The sequence below is a fragment of the Ptiloglossa arizonensis genome, chromosome 4 (genome assembly GCF_051014685.1).
Source record: "Ptiloglossa arizonensis isolate GNS036 chromosome 4, iyPtiAriz1_principal, whole genome shotgun sequence".
Classification (NCBI taxonomy): domain Eukaryota; kingdom Metazoa; phylum Arthropoda; class Insecta; order Hymenoptera; family Colletidae; genus Ptiloglossa; species Ptiloglossa arizonensis.
In genome coordinates, this window is record NC_135051.1 from 24,220,151 (window position 1) to 24,237,096 (window position 16,946).

Consider the following 16,946-nt stretch of genomic DNA (forward strand, 5'->3'; position numbering starts at 1 on the left):
TCTTTTTCTCTTCTAGGTGTTCTCCGAAATGGAATTTCTCGGTTCTTGATTTTTCTCCGCGGAATCTCTCGCGTTTCTCGCCTTTTGGCGCCTCGCTCGGACCGTTGCCCGCTTTCAAGTCGGTTTAGTCGGTTTAGTCGGTTTAGTCGGTTTCTAGACACACGTGCTTTAAGCGTTACGTGTACGCGACCACTTAGATGATATATTCTAATTTTTGAATCTACGGATCTTCCACGCGGGTACTCGGTTTTTTTTTCTTGATGAAAATTGTTCAACACAATTTTTTCAGAGTATACAAACATTCTATTAAATTATATATTCTCCATTTTGGAAACTGACTTTCGGAAGAACCCAATAATTTCGATCCGAACGAAAATCGTAACACCGGAGAAACTGAATTGGAAATTTGAAAGAAAAAAAGAGAAAAAAAGAAAATTTACAACAGAGGGGGAAGTAATTTTTCGTCGAGAGGATTTCAACTTTCGATAGAAATTCACAACACATATTTAAAAACGAAGATTCGACAAAGATTCAATATTCAAAGATTCGACGAAGATTCGATATTCAAAGATTCGACGAAGATTCAATATTCAAAAATTCGACGAAAATTCGATATTCAAATATTCGACGAAGATTCGATATTCAAAGATTCGACAAAGATTCGATATTCAAAAATTCGACGAAGATTCGATATTCAAAGATTCGACGAAGATTCGATATTCAAAAATTCGACGAAGATTCGATATTCAAAGATTCGACGAAGATTCGATATTCAAAGATTCGACGAAGATTCGATATTCAAAGATTCGACAAAGATTCGATATTCAAAGATTCGACGCTCGAATTTCCCGCCATTTGTCGCCAATCGAAAGAATCCTGGTACCCCGTCCCGATGCGGAGTACGCGCTCGACTAATCTCTTTGATTCCATTGGCTTAAATTCTGTTTTCCCCGGTTCGCGTTCAAGAGCCTGCTAATAAATCCCCCACCCCCCTCCCCGAGGCCCCCGTTAACGATTAAAAGCGTTCTTCTTTGAGTCTCTCTCGCGTTGAAAAATTGAAACGGTCGCTTCGCGAAGCGGATTTTTCGCGAGATCCGTGGAAGAGGGCTGTTTCGCGATATCCAACCATTCCATTTCCGGTTGGATGGAATCGGAGTTCTCGAAATTCGAATAATTGGATACACATATATACCTACCTGTCCCGTACTCGAATCCGAATTATCGATTTCATTTCAAATATTCCGGTCCGCGCGAACACGGAGCGGAGAAATTTTATTTACACGATTCTTCTAGTACTCTGTCCGTATCGATCGCGATCGATAAAAGTCTCACTCGATACACCGTGTCGATTCAATTACAAAAATTCATCGATTCGTTCATATTTTCTTTTTCTTTTTTTTTTTTCTTTCTTTTCCTCTCGAAAAAACTTCTCCTTCTTAACGCGCTCGTTAATGGACACTCGAAGATAACACACGAGGCTTCGATATCGAGATTAGTGGAAATTTATTCACGGATTTCGAAACGCGTGATGATCCCGCTCGATGATCGTAAATCCGAATCTTATCTACGGCCCTAGATTAAACGGTTCGGGCAGCGTTAACCTTTACACGTTGCGCGTCCCATCGTATTATGTACGTACGTACGTAGCCGGTGGCTGATGTAATCGCGTTAATGCGTTTCGAACTGTCGTTACCAGCTAACGACAACGTGTCCTCCGCGTTCTTTTAATCGCGTCGTTTATGTTCTTATTTTTACAACGCGCGACACTCGTTACTGCAGCTTCGAAAAAATGATCGACGACGAACCGCGAACGAGCGAGCTAGGGAGAGAAAGAGAGAGAGAAATATATATATATAGTGTGTGTCATAACACGGGAGTCACCTCGGGAGCTGATCGTACACGTGAAAACAGTGAAAAAAAGTCATATGAACGCGTGTCCTGTCTGTCTTCGTTTACGAGATATAATGAACTTTGTGTTTTAATTGCCCTTTGCAAAAGATGCTCGAGATGAACTGCTTGCACTTGAAAACAAGATTGCACTAACCTAGAACTAACCCAGATCTAAACCAGAGCTAGCTCTGACCTGAGTCAAACTTAGATCTAACTCAAATCTAATTGAAATCTAATCTAGACATGTCCTATCAGTCTTTCGTTTACAAGCCTGCACTAAACCAGACCTAACTCAGATCTTAGTATTGTTCTATCAGTCTTTCGTTTATAAGATACACTAACCCAGACCTAAGTACTGTCCTATCAGTCTTTCGTTTACAAGCTACATTAACCCAGACTTAACTCACACCTAGCTTAGACCTAACCCAGACCTAAGTACTGCTCTATCAGTAGCAGTAAGCAGACCTGTCCTATCAGTCTTTCGTTTACAAGGCTGCACTAACCCAGACCTAATCCAGATCTAACCTAGACCTAGCTCAGACCTAACCCAGATCTAGCTTAGACCTAACCCAGACCTAAGTACTGCCCTATCAGTCTTTCGTTTACAAGCCTGCACTAATTCAGACCTAACCCAGATCTAACCTAGATCTAGCTCAGACCTAACCCATGCCTAAGCACATGCCCTATCAGTCTTAGTTCACGAGATATAATGAACGTTCTGTTTCAATTACCTCCACAAAAGATACTCAAAGTGACCACCTTGCATTTGAAGATAAGCATGCATATCTCTTGTCATCGATCTGGTTACTTTCTCTATCACGGTTTGCGAAGTACACTATTTCGTACGAGATTTATGTCTTCAAACGCAAGAAGATCATTTCGAGCATCTCTTGTGAAGGTAATCGAAACAGAAAGTTTATTACGTCTCATAAAAGAAGACTGATAGGAGGACACGCACTATATTTAGCTCTGCGTTAGGTCTGAATAAGGTCTGAGTTCGATCTGAGTTAGGTCTGGGTAAGTGCAATCTTTTCGTCGCTCTCCAACGTACAATTAGCCCCCCCTCCCCCAAGTGGGTCCCACGTGTTATGAAACACCCTGTATATACAAGTTGGACGACAGTGAAAGTATGTCACAGCCTCGAGGAAGCGCGTCCTCGAAGCTATCGGTTTTACTAATCGACGAAAAAGAGAGGGCATCGCGAAGTTCGACGTTAATTCGAGGATCCTTGGTTCTCTCGGCCGTGTTGTTTTATTTTTCGTACATTCGCGGAAGAGGTCTTTCCCCGCCAGAACGACCGCAAACGTCTTCAAACCTCTCCCAACACCGTTTCGATCCCAATCACGTCCTCGAGGCTGACGAAAAGAGAGGGCGTAGCGAGTTCGATGTTAATTCGGTGATCCTTGGCTCTTTCACGTACGAACCTCTCTCTCTCCCCCCCCCCCCCCCCCCCCTCTTCCCCTCCCTACTCCTCGAAGGAAACGAGAATCGGGCTGACTTTTTCGGACTGGCCCCTTCAAGACGAAGTAAACGTCTCCGGATTGCTTTTAACATCGTTTCTGTCTCCGAACGATGGGTTTTATTAATGGACGAAAAGAACTGGGCACCGCAGACTCGAGGATCCTTGATACTTTTAGTTACTTCTTTTTTCATGGAGCGAGTACCGATGGAAAAAAAATCTTCCCTCTGGAAAATTGCTACCTGGGGAGACGAACGTCTCCGGGCCGCTTTTAACACCGTTTCTAGAACTATCGATTTTATTAATGGACGAAAGAAGCGGGCAGAATGTAGGATTCTTGGATTCTCGTTTTCTCTGCGACCGAAATCTCACTTCCTGGAACAAACGGAAGCTGCCTAGAGGAATCAGAGTCTTCAGACCGCTCTGAACACCGTTTCCGTACTTGAACTATCGCTTTCATTGATCGACGAAGAGATAAAATCACCCTTCTTAATCGAAAGAAAGAAATATAGAAGCTATCTAGACGAATCAGAGTCTTCAAACCGATCTAAACACCGTTTACACTCCTTTGTCACTTTTATTGGAAAATAATAGACGAAAAGAAAAGATCCTCCCCTTTGACCAAAAAAAAATAGAAGCTACCTAAATTACTCAAAGTCTTCAAACCGATCCAAACACTCTTAAACTGTTACTTTCATTAGTCGACCAAAAGAAAAGTTCCCACTGTGATAAAAAAACAGAAGTTACTTGAACGAATCAAAGTCTTCAAACCGATCCAAACATTCTCAAATTATTACTTCCATTAATCGACGAAAAGAAAAGATTCTCCCCTCTGACAAAAAAAAAAAAACAGAAGCTATCTAAACGAACAAGAACTACCACATTCTTTTCAAAAGAAAAGATTCCCCTGATAAAAAGAAAAGAAGCTACCTAAACGAATTAAAGTCTTCAAACCGCTCCAAACACCGTTTCCACCCCCTAAACTATCACTTTCGTTGATCGACGATAAGGTTTTTTTTCCCTCGTGAAATCTTCGACCCTCACGAAAAACCCCAGAAGCTACCTAGGCGAATCGAAGTCTTCCGCTTGTAAACACCGCTTGAAAAAAAAAAAGAAAGAAAAAAAATCAAAACCCGTATCATCGACAGAAATCGTTCTCGAATTCGTCGCGTGCAATTCAGCACGTGTCCGTGGCTACGAACCAAATGTACATGTAAATTTTGTCGTTTGCAGGACATGTCCGACGTGTGCGTTGGGACCAGCGTGGGGACCATCACCGAGCCAGAATGTTTAGGACCTTGCGAGCCCGGTACGTCGGTGACTCTCGAGGGCATCGTTTGGCACGAAACCGAAGGAGGTGAGTTTCGATGTGGACATCGCGGAGGATATCGCGAAACGGATATATATATATATACACATATATACATATATAAATTTCTCTCTCTTTCTTTCATTCTTTCTCTCTCTCAGTCTCTGTCTTTTAACTCTCTTACTGACGGTGTATCTCGCGTTTAGACACCAAGTTCCTCTTCGTTGTCCTGCGCGAGAACACGTTCCATTTCGGATGCTGGAACAGCGCGACTCGCGGACACACGAGGCCTCGAGACTAATGGAGAGCATCGTGGAACTCGACGTAGATGAAAAACGAGTGCCTGGCACACTGCGAATAAGGTAGCTTGTCGGGCTGCTATCGAAAGTAATATTGTCTCGGGGCTCTCGTCAACGCGCGTGTACAAAGACTCTTCTCCTTGTTTTTCCCCCTCGTTCTCCACCCTCGGTGTCCATTTGATCTCGTTTCGTTGACTCGAGGCACGATCGAGCGCGAAAACGATGCAAAATGACCAAACCTAGAAAATAGGTTGATTGGATACTTCATTTTCAAGACGAGACATCAACAGTCCCATCGAGCAACTGTTCTCGAATGGTCGATTCTCTCACCAAAGGCTCTTCGATTCGCGGAGAAATATTTTTTGAAGTGAACTTTTTCAATATGCACACAGGATTATTCACCAGGGCATTGACTGTTTCGATGGAAGAGAGATCGTGTCTCGATCTTCTAGCTTACCCTTTCTCGACGAAAGTAATCCTCGAGGACAATCGTCGCAAAAGGAGTTCCATCTCCGCGAGACGTTCAAAAATTCTGTTTACATCGTTCCTAGTTCGTGTACACACTGTCAGCTTCACTAGGACCATCAAAGACCCGTTCTTCCGCTCCCCAAACGCCAAGTTTATCATTTATCTGGTGACTACTTCACGAGTTTCGTGTTTTATGCAGGGTGGCTAAAGTTGGGGCCAAACTTCGGGAACGGTGCTCATCGAAGCTAGCAAAAACCTCGGAATAAACACGGTGTCGTGTTCTATCGGGGATGTACGGATCATTTTTTAAAGAACGTAACCAGTTATCCAAACTTCTTTGCTCCCGAGATTCGACCCCAACCTTTTCAAGACACCCAGTAGACGTTGCTCGTACAAAGTGCACGTTATTCAAGATTCCTCCTCCTCTCTACAGCATACCCAAAATTCAACAAAATCGGAATCGAGACCCCTACCGATTCAATAATTACTCCAAAGTGTCCTATAATCGTTCCCCCACAGATCACTTCCAATCCACCTACTCAGCATGCATCCGCGCCGAGTCGTGATCACCTACTCACCGGGTGCATCGATCTCCCCAAGTTCCTGTAGTTAACATCGGCTATAACTGGCTGACGTCAGTTTCCTAAATTCAAGAATGCCCTGAACATTTATTCGAATTGTAGCACGACGAGTGGAAACACTCGATAATTTATGAGCATACTCGGTACTTTAAAGCCTCCCTAACGACAGTAACGTTACTTAAAAGTTTACAAATATTTATCAGTAGTGGCCATTCCTCGTGAACGCTTCAAAGAAACGTGTTAAGTTCGGTGCACCGATCACCAGCGACCGCTATGGCACTCGACGCGTTGATCGAAAACGAAATCGAACGCGGGGGGCGTGTGAGTCGCGTGGCCCCTCCCCCCGAAACCCCGAGGAATCGCAGTGTTACCCCCGTGCTCAAAGCGAGCGTCATTTCGGTTACAGGTGTGCTGGTGGTGAACGTGACGTGGCGAGGGAAAACGTACGTGGGCACGTTACTGGACTGCACTCGCCACGATTGGGCGCCCCCGAGGTTCTGCGATTCACCTACGAGCGATCTCGACGCCCGTACCCCGAAGGGGCGTGGCAAACGGGGGAGAGCCGCGGCGAACGCGACGCCGGGCAACGATCTGAGCAACTTCACGGAGACGAGGAGCTCGGTGCACAGCAAGCTACGAAACGGCGGCGCGAAGGGCCGCCGTGGTGCCCAGGGCTCGCCCGCAGCGAGCCCGAGCCCGGCGGCGTTCGTGCCCCCTCGGCCCGATCCCGCGGCGAAGCGGAAATCACGCGGCCCGGAGGAGGAGGAGAAGAACAAGAGGCGGGCACCGCCACCGACTCCGCCCAGCGGGTCACCGCCCGCGAGCCCGGTGTTTCTCGAGTGCCCGGAACCGAACTGCAACAAAAAGTACAAACACATCAACGGACTGAAGTATCACCAGAGCCACGCGCACGGCTCCGCGGACGACGACGACACGAAGGAGGGTATCACGAGCATGTCCGAGAACGACGAGAGCAACATCGAGGCACCGAGCCCGGCGACCCCGGTGAAATCGCCCGCGGACAAACCGGAGGGCACGCCCCTCAGGCCCGCCAGTCCCCAGACGAGCAATCTACCCCCGGAAACCCCGCCCCCACCGTCACGGGTAACCTCCCCTGGTATAGAGTCAGGGACGACCGTTCTCGGGACCGAGAAGAGCATCGTGAAACCCGGGGTGTTGAGATTCGGTCAGGACGACCTGCCAGCCCCGCCCTCGACGATACCGACCTCCGCGAGGCAGCAGTCCGTGCAGCAGCAGCAGCAGCAGCAACAACAGCAGCAACAGCAGCAGCAGCAGCAACAGCAGCAGCAACAACAACAACAGAATCAGTCGTCGTTGGGCTGCTCGAACTCGCCGCAGTGCCCGAGCCCACGGCCCAGCCAATCGCCGAGGCCCGTCCCGTCGCCGCATCCGAGCGCGGGAATCCCCCAGCCGCTGAACATCCCCCAACCGCCTCAACCGTCCCAGATGTCGCAGCACCAACAACAAAACCCGTTGCTGCAACAGAGCCAGCAAACATTGCAACCCGGTGGTCAGTCGGCCGCCTCCCAGCAGCTACAATCGAGCCAACAGGCGCAGCAGCTGCTCCAGTCGGCTATGCAGCAACAGCTGCAATCGGCCGTGCAGTTGTCGCAACAGCTCGGTCAACCGAGCCAGGCGCACGTGGTCCAGCAGCAACAGCAACCGGCCGGGTTGCAGAGCATCGCCAGCCAGCATCCCGGTCTACAAGGTCTCGGTGGTCAAGTGTCGCAGCAGTCGGCCGGTTTGCAGACGGCGCCACCCACCCAACCCGGACACCCCAGCCAGGGTGTGCAGTCGCATTTGCAGCCGTATCAGAGCGTCTCGTTGCACGCGAAGATGCCGCAGTTCAAGGTTAAACCGACCGCCGCCCTCATGCCCGAGCAGGACAAGAGCAAGGATCCACGGGCGTCGAAGCCTCAGGGTTACAAGAAGAAGTCGAGGAAGTCGCCGGGCGGTAGCCCTCATCCGTCGCCGTTGGAGGCGCCTATTGTCGACTCCGCCAGGGAGGACGTTCAGAGCCCCGCCTACTCGGACATCTCCGACGACGCGGCGCCGGTACTCGAGGCGGAGCCTACCGACAAGTCGAAGCAGAGCCAAGAGAAGGACGGGAAGCCAACCGCGGCTGCTCATCTGCCCGCCCACTTCAGCATGTACCCGTACTACGGGCAACCGCCTTACCTGGTGCCGAGCGTCCAAGAGAGCAAACCGGTCGACCAGAAGCCGACCGATCTCGTCCCGAAGCAGGAGATGAAACCGTTGAACATACCGCAGATGCCGACAATGGCCAGTCTGCAAAGTGTGGTGGCGGAGAAGGAGAAGAAGGAGCTGAGCCAGTCGGTGCCGCAACCGCAGCAACAGCCGCACTACTACGGCAGTTACGGCGGCTACATGCCGCCCGGTTATCCCTACCAACCGCCCCAGTCGGTCGCCCAGCAGCAGCAGCAACAACAACAGCAACAGCAGCAACAGCAGCAGAACCAACAGGTCCAGGAGCAGGAGATGCACGAGCAGAAGGCCAAGATCAAGCAGGAGCCGCAGTCGCAGCAGACCAGTTTGAAGGACAAGCAGCACGAGAATCACCAGATACTGAAGGAGAGCATCGAGATGAAGAGTCAGATGAGCCCGTACCACGTGTACCACGGCACCCAGAGTCAGAGAGCAGCACCACCTCCCCCGCCCCCGGGTCCGATGCAGGACGATCGAAGGTACTACCTGTACCCGGGCGATCAGAGGCGAAAGGAGGAGTCGAGCAAGCAGAGCCAGCAAGCGAAACCGCCGCCACCGAGTCCGAAGCATCAACCGAAGCAAGAGAAGCCGCAAGATCTTGGGAAGAACGACGACTCGAAGAGCAAACAGGAGGGCGTGAAACCGACGATGGAGACACAGGGCCCACCGCCGCCTACCTCTCAATACGCCTACATTCATCCGGGCTACATGCAGCCCCAACACTACGGCGCGTTGCCGTTCGACCCGGGTCATCCCGTATATCGCGGGCTCAGCCCTATGCTGGTCCCGGGACCCTACTCCGGTAATCCGTACCTCCATCAGTTGCCGAGGTATCACGCGCCGGAGGATCTGAGCAGGCCGCCAGCCGGCAAAGCCTTGGATCTGCTACAGCACCATGCCAGTCAGTATTATTCGGCGCACAAGATACACGAACTCCAGGAGCGCGCGCTCAAATCACCGACCCCGAAGACGTCAGCGGCATCGGCGAGCCCGTCGTCGGCCGGGCCGACGCCCTCGCGACCGCCGAGCGGGCCCCCGAGCTCGGTGGGAGGAGCCGGTGGGGGAGCGGGCCCGGGCCCGCCCCAGACCCAGGGACAACAGCCAACCGGCAAACAGCAGAGTCAACAGGGTGGACAGCAGCCGCAGCAGCAGTCGCCCGTAGACGCGGGGACCGGCACCTTGCCGAAAGACAATAGATCGCCGCCACCCCAGCGGCACGTGCACACCCATCATCACACGCACGTGGGCCTAGGCTATCCCCTACTGACTGGACAATACCCCGCCCCCTACGGAGGTAAGCCTCTCGTCAGACCCTGACAGTAAGGCTCCCGGCACGACCAGATCGCGTCGCGGAATACAAACTCGAGAAACTCTGACTCTTGAACTCCCGGTCGAAGGGAACCACCGATCGCTGCCGCTCCCGCCCCGACCCGACCCGCCCACCCACCCTACTACTCACCCGACCACGCCCCCCCGATCCACGCGAACATCCATTCGTCTCGTTCTCGGTCTCCCTTACGCCCACTCCACCGGTGGCCCGTCTGCTTCCATTGAACGCAGGAAGAGTCGTGAAAGAGACACTGTGTGTGGTTGGCGCGTCACTCCGTCGGGATTCGTTCGAGGCCCCTCCCATCAGCCCCACCCCCCCTCATTCCCTTGGGATTAGGTTCGCGGAGGATCACACATCGATTTTCGTTGGATCGCACGCGCGAACTCGTCCACGCGAGCCTGATCGACCAAAATCGTACATACACACCATATTGGTGCACGCGAGAGAGCAAGAGAGAGAGAGAGAGTGAGAGAGAGGTTGTGCCCCGAGTACGAGTAGAACGAGAGAAGGATGTTCCGCGAGCGACTCCTCCCATTCTCCTCCCCACTGCTCTTGCCACGCCCCCTCCGCCGTTCGTCTAGAGGAGTGGCGTCCGATCCACGCGCCGAGATCCGTCGCCGAGACGCTTCGATTCGTCGAGCACGAGGGCCTCGGGCCTTAGGAAGCCCCGCCCCCCACCTTGCAACCGTCGTCTCCCCTCCCACTTTCCTGTGCCCCCGCCCCCTCCTTCCGAAACCCACGATTTTTTTCTCGCAACTTTTTTTGTAAGACGAGAGAAACACGCAGACTCGACGTGATTGCGGGACGTCTCGGAACGAGAGAGAGAGAAAGAGAGAGCGAGCGAGAGATTGTATGAGAGAGAGAGAATGAAAGAGAAAAAGTAAGAAAGCAACGTCTTTCGACTTTCGCGTAAATGAACGAGAGAGGGGGGCGCGTTCGTTTGTAAATAGTTTTTATCGAACGGTACAAGTTTCGACGACGACGTAAAATGAAAAGAAATTTAAAAAGAAAAAAAAAACATACGGTGAAGGACAACGGCGACGAATCCGCGAGACGAAACCGAGATATCATCGCGTTTTAGCCGCCCTCAGCGTGATTTTTGCGAGCTGCATTTTTTAACGAATACTACACAAAACGCGCGCATAGGTTCATACGTTACATATATATGTAAATACACGTTTAGACGATTCGTTACTTAACCCCCGCCCCTGCCCCCTGTCCCCGAACACTCCCAACACTCTAAACCCTCCCCCCCACCCCCTACGGACTGAATATTTTGAAGATATCGGAGCGTGTGTACGACAGTTAAGAATAGGTACGTAAGTCGCGTCCTGTCTGCCCACGAGGCTCGTAGGATGCATAGTTAGACGTATAGTTCAGACTGTGATAATTGCTAATCATCGTGCTCAGTTCCCGGCACGAGAAGACGACGAGAACCGTGTTCGTACTCGGATGAAAGAATTATTCGCGGCGTCGCGCGTCGATTGCGTGCCCTCGACGAAAAAAAAAAGAAAAGAAAAGAAAAATTCCGGGGGGGACGTCGTTTCGTAGGTTCACGAGAGAAGGAGAGAGAAAAAAAAAAAGAACATTGATCGATCGATAAATTTATCATTTTAACGACGAATCACGCACCACGACGACCAAGACTCTGACGACCACAACCGTGACGAAAACGACGTCGATTCGGGTTCGCGATCGCGCAGCGCGACGCCCGAAACGGAGCGGTGCTTTCGGACGATCACGGAGCAAGAGAAATAAATAAATAAATAAATAAATAAATAAATAAATAAAACGGAGGACGAGCTGGATGGACGCGAGAGCTCGTCGCCTTCGGCCCGCGTAGTCTTTTTTGGGTAGTCTTCCACGAAATGGTTTCTTTCGTTCAAACGAAAAGAAAAAAGAAAAAAAAACAAAAGAGAGAGAGAGAGAGAAAAAAACAATGGCGGACGGTCGAGTCCCGTCGAAGAGACTTCAACAAGCCGCAACACCCCGCTTCTCCTCCGTTTCCGCAAATCTCCCGAAGGTTTCCTCGCCCACCGGTCTCGGTGAACGTTCCTTTCACCCTTCGACGAATGGGCGTGCCAAGATCTCTTGAAACCGAAGAACGATAAGAAAAAAAATGAAAAGAAAAAAAGAAAGAAAATAACCACGAACCGATCCGAGTACGGTCACCAGCGCCAGCGCGAGAAATATCTTCGGGTCACCTCGAGAAGGGTGGACGCGCGACAATCTGGCGAGGAATAGTGTTTTTGTTGTTTTTTTTTTTTTTTTCTTTTTGTTTCTTCGAAGCTCTTCGACTCTCGGTGACGTACGACAGGTAGAAAATCCTCGTTGCTCGATCATTCCGCGCGATCATCGGAACGTGACCGTTGTTGACGCGCGACGATCGAGGAAACGATCGCGCAACAAAGGATCGTCGAGCCAGGATCCGCTCGGGTACGCCTCGAAGAACGCTCGTGTCGACCATCTACGCGCGACTGTGTCCCGCTTCGTCGTAATCGTCCTCCTTCTCCTCCTCCCCACCTCGCGATCCGAAAACAACTCCCCCGCCCCCTTATCGTCGTACACGTGGGACTTCACCCACGACGCGTAGTTCGTTCGACCCTGTCCTCCTGTTTCTTCCTCTCGATCAGGTAAATGAAGAACCACAATGGGTGAACCACCACGTGTGACCATCCATCGCGCGTCTCGCTTGAACGCCTTCTTTACCTCTGCGCTATACGCTTCTTCTCGACCGCACCGTCCTCCCGTCGCTTCCACTGTGCTTTGAACTCTCGTCCGCGAGAAAAGAAAAAAAAGCGAAAAAAAGAAAGAAAAGAAAGAAATCACACGCTCGTTCCCGCGCGCGACACTTGGGCTGGAGTGGCGCGACAATCGTCGCGTGGCACGCGTTCCTTTCGCGGCGAACGGGGGATCGTTCGCGTCCTCCCCCCGCCCCCCGACCGGATGAGGACACGAGAACACCCCGTACGTAGGTTTCACGGGGGAAGAACCGACGCGAGACAACGTGACGCGTTTGTTAACGGAATTAATGGGCCGGTATCTGTGTGTGTGTTGCAGCGGCAATGCTGGCGAGTCAGCAGGCCGCCGCGGTAGCCGCATCGGTGATCTCGCCATTCCCGCCCAAGTGACCCGCGGCCCCCGGTCCCGTACTAGCTGCCGGAACGACCGGACCCACCTCCGCACAAACTCACCACACGCCTCATCATCCGCCGTCGGTCGGCGCCGCGGCCGCTGCGGGGCATCCGCACTCTGCCACCGCTGGCAGGCAATCCTAGGACGGCGACGAGTCACGCCCGCTACCTCGGCTTCGTTAACACACGCAACCCGACGACGCTCGACGGCGGCCATCGCCCCGAAAAACCCCATCTGCCAGCGTGTGTTCGCCAGCGTTTAAATCCAGCCTACGAAGCGTGTACGGAGACCTGGCTGGCCCCACCCCCCACCCCACCCCCCGTGAAACACGTGCGCGTTCCTCGAGCCAACCGCGTCTCGCGACAGAGAAACAGGAGAAACGCCCCGGGGTGGACCCCGTGACGGGGAGAGCCCGGGAGAGCCGCCCGTGTCTCTCCCTCGAATCTCCGCGCGTGGCCTCGCGCGACGCGAACGCCAACTTTTTTCAACGCAGGGGACATTAACGTGGAAACGTTCGCGAACGAAAATTTTCGAAAATACCCAACACATACGGAGATGGAGCGTTCGCCGCGGGGCGTGAAACAAGGGGGTCTACCGCCGAACGGGTCTCTCCCTAGGATCTCCGCGCCCTAGTAGGTCTCTCGTAACGTCAATTTTTGTAATCGCGTGAAACAGAGAGAAAACGAGAGAGAATGAAAGAGAGAGAGAAAGGACAAGAGAGAGAGAGAGAGTGATAGATCGTGAAAAATTTCCGAAAGAACTTCGAGACTTCGAAAGGAGGTGAAATGGAAAATGGACACCGCCGATCGTTTCCTCGATTCCTCGACGAACGAAAGATCGCAATTTCGTACACCGACGACGACTACCTACCACGACCATTACCAAACCCTGCGACTGTGTAACGCGACAACGACCGAAACGGGGATTTTGCGACCGAGAGAGCGGTTTTCTTTTCTTTTTTCTTTTCTTTTTCTTTTTTTTCTTTTTAATTTTTCGAGCACACGTCGTCGAGGAGAGAGTGCACGGACGCGCAAAAAAAATTTGTAACGATCCCGAGAGCGTTCGCACGGAATCGTCCTGTCGAGTCCTGAGAGATTCCAAGATGGCGGACGAGGAGAACCGAGAAAGGGGGATCCCGCGAGGCGTTCGTGCCGCGAACGAGGTCGGAAACCTCTCGTCGTCAGAGCGACTGCCTCGCGCGAAGAGGACCGACCCCTCCGTAGTAATTCCGAAAGAGTGTAACGCACCGCCCCGCGCCCGCCCGCTCGCCCCCCCTTACCCTCAGGAAGTCGTCGAAGGATCTCCTGCGCGACGCGAGGAGCGTGGCGGCGTCCTCGTCCCGTGATCAGAGCCGAGGCGAACATTTTTATCGCACGTAGAAACTTAGAGCGTGTGGGAATGGGGAAGAAACGACGTGTGGCGTACGAAACCCGGGGAAACAAGCGTGCGTGCGTGCGTGTGTATGCGTGTTGCGTGTGCGTTTGCGCATGTTTGAAGGGCACGATTCACGCCACGTGTGCATCGTGTTCGCAACTCGTAGCGAGAGAATGTTTTCTTTCGCGCGTGTGTGTGTGTGTGCGTACGCATGACGGGTGAGAAAAGAGAGAGAAAGAAAAATTATAAAACGTTGTATTTTATTGTAAAAAGGTTAACATTTTGCGAACGACCGCAGACTCGACTTTCTTTTTTTTTGTAGAGAAATTGCGTAAACACACGGACGGACGACACGATTTCTTAGAGGAACGAGATTTCATTACCTGTCGATGTGCGTGCGTGCGTGTGTGTGTGTGTGAGAGAGAGAGTGTGTCTCGGTAAACGATGTCGAAAAATCGAGAGCGAAAACTAAGAAGAAAAAAAAGTGGAAAAGATACAGAAAACGAGAGAAGGGATAGAGAAAGAGAGAAAGAGAGCGAAAGAAAGAGAAAGAGAGAGACGACAAAAAAATTTACAAAGTTACTTGTCTCGTAGGACAACGTAAGCGAGAAAGGAAATCAGGATTCTAAATAACGATGATAACGCGGCGGTAGGTGATTGTACATTGAATACGCTAGAATGCTATTTGTTTACTAAAAAAAAAAAATAACGGTAGTTAGTGGTGCGCGAATATAGCAGCGAGAGGGTGAAAGAGTGCGTTGTATGCGTGCGTGTGTATGTATGCGCGCGCGGTAGCGCGAGCCCGTGCGCGTGCGCGGCAGCGTGAGCCCGTACGCGTGCGCGGCAGCGCGAACCTGTACGCGTGCGCGGCAGCGCGAGCCCGTACGCGTGCGCGGCAGCGCGAGCCCGTGCGCGTGCGCGTGAGCCAGCGGGAGAGACTGTGAGAGAGAGACGAGCGGCAAGACAAAACGGATAAGACTAATTGTCGAGAAAGGGAAGAGAGAGAAAAAAAAAAATGCTATTAGGTATACATATACTGATGCCGCCGTGGTACACGCGCATAGTATCCTGACGACTACCTAACGTTAGTTCAGTAACGATTAATTATCATTGTATCTTTTATTACGATTATTCATTAATAATTATCGGTTACATTATTTTATTATTGTATCGATTGAGAGATGGAAGCGTGGTACGAACGATTGGTGAAAAACGCGTTGCCAAGAATCCGAGAAAATAGTTTTTATCGTGCCGTGCATAGTGTCGCAAATGCCAAATAAAGCAAGGAAAAAAAGGAAAAGAAAACAGAGAGAAAAAGAAAAAAACTCCCGGAGCAAGGCGTGTGTTGTTTTAATTCGAGTAAAAGAGAGCGAGAGAGAGAGAGAGAGAGAGAGAGAGAGAGAGAGAGAGAGAGAGAGAGAGAGAGAGAAAGAGAGAAAAAAAGGAGAAGAGGAAACTTGGAAAAAGAAAAAAAAAATGGCGATTCGTTTTGGCCGAGTGCAGAGAAACGCGGGGAAATTCGTCGTCTCAGTTTTAATGAGGCGGTCTCAATGAGGGAGATACGGGCAGGCTTTAAAGTAAAATGCTGGTGCTGTGCTGTGATTTTTATAAAAAAACAAACGAGACGCGAAAGAGAGTTAAGAAAACGACGGACGATCTTGACGAATTTTTGTGAAAATATGCAGATATAGCCTAAGTACCTGGACCTGCCCTGCGCTCTCCGCAAAATGGAAAAAAAAAGAAAAAAAAAAAAGAAGGAAAAAGTAAAAAAAACGTAAACTCGTGTAAAAACAATGAACAGAGAAAAGCCGTGAGAAAACATAATGAAAAAAAGATAATGGAAAACGACGTTATACGGATTGTATAGGCTGTAAAGTGTATTTGCTTTTAAACGAAATTTAATATAGATCGTTAATCGCTAATTACGCGAGGAACAGGAGCTGTCTCGGATCGTCGATTAACCGACCCGGTAGCACACGTTTATATTCGCGATCTCGCAACACCACTGATTCCGATGTAACCCTCGTGTATACAATCGAGCTTTCGTAGTGACAACGCCTAGGCGGCTTAGCTGCGCGCGTACATGCATACAAAACACACGCTCTCTTCTTCGGGGACGTTCGTGTTGGAACTCGTTACGATTAACGAACGGCCGGCCTTTTAATTCGAGGCGTCCAGTCTCTTGTTTCGTTTCACCGCTCCGTTTCTGTCCAAGTCGTTGTTTCAGTCTCTCCGTGCGTACAATTCGGCTCTCCCTGACGAGCGTGAACGATAAAACAAACGCGATCGACGATCGGAGACAACTTCCGGACTAAGGATATACTCTAGCGAGTACTACGTATTTGCCACGATGTTGCATAATTCATTGCGAAAAAAAATCCTCGAACCAGTAAACTAAACGACAACATATGGCGGACTGAAATATAACGTAACGTAATAAACAAGGACCCGTATTCTCGTTTCCTTTTTTTTTTTTTTTTCTAGAATGATAAAAATAGTGAGTCGTTGCGCTTTATATATTATACACTTCGAATATATGAATATACGAGTAACATTACGTACAGAAAGCAAGTACAGAAACGCAGGCATCTTGTCGTTAAATTGTAAGATATTGTGTTCAAACTCCAGAATGTACTCTGATCCCCTTCCTCGGACTACTATATATTAAATATATTGTGCACTATGCTCCAACTTGTCCATACGAATAAATATATTGAAAAATCTCACTATACGATCTTGAAATTCCTACTTGTTCGTTGTCGAGACGGGGAATTCGGAAAATTTTCTTTACCGTCTCTGAGCGAAATTTCAAACTGATTGGTAAAACGAATTTAAGATCCGTTTGAGAACCCTT

The 16,946-nt window shown here is 50.3% G+C and overlaps 1 protein-coding gene across 7 annotated transcripts in view; it reads left to right on the forward strand.

Moving 5' to 3' along the window:
* LOC143146445 (uncharacterized) overlaps positions 1-16,821 on the forward strand; it is a 57,046-nt gene extending 40,225 nt beyond the window's left edge. For all 7 annotated transcript variants that reach the window (XM_076310770.1, XM_076310769.1, XM_076310774.1 and 4 more), the window contains exons 3-5: positions 4,583-4,706; positions 6,413-9,547; positions 12,644-16,821. In XM_076310770.1, the coding sequence (XP_076166885.1) occupies positions 4,583-4,706; positions 6,413-9,547; positions 12,644-12,714 (3,330 nt within the window). In that variant the 3' untranslated portion in view covers positions 12,715-16,821. The remainder of the gene's footprint in view (positions 1-4,582; positions 4,707-6,412; positions 9,548-12,643) is intronic.
* Positions 16,822-16,946: the final 125 nt, after the last annotated feature.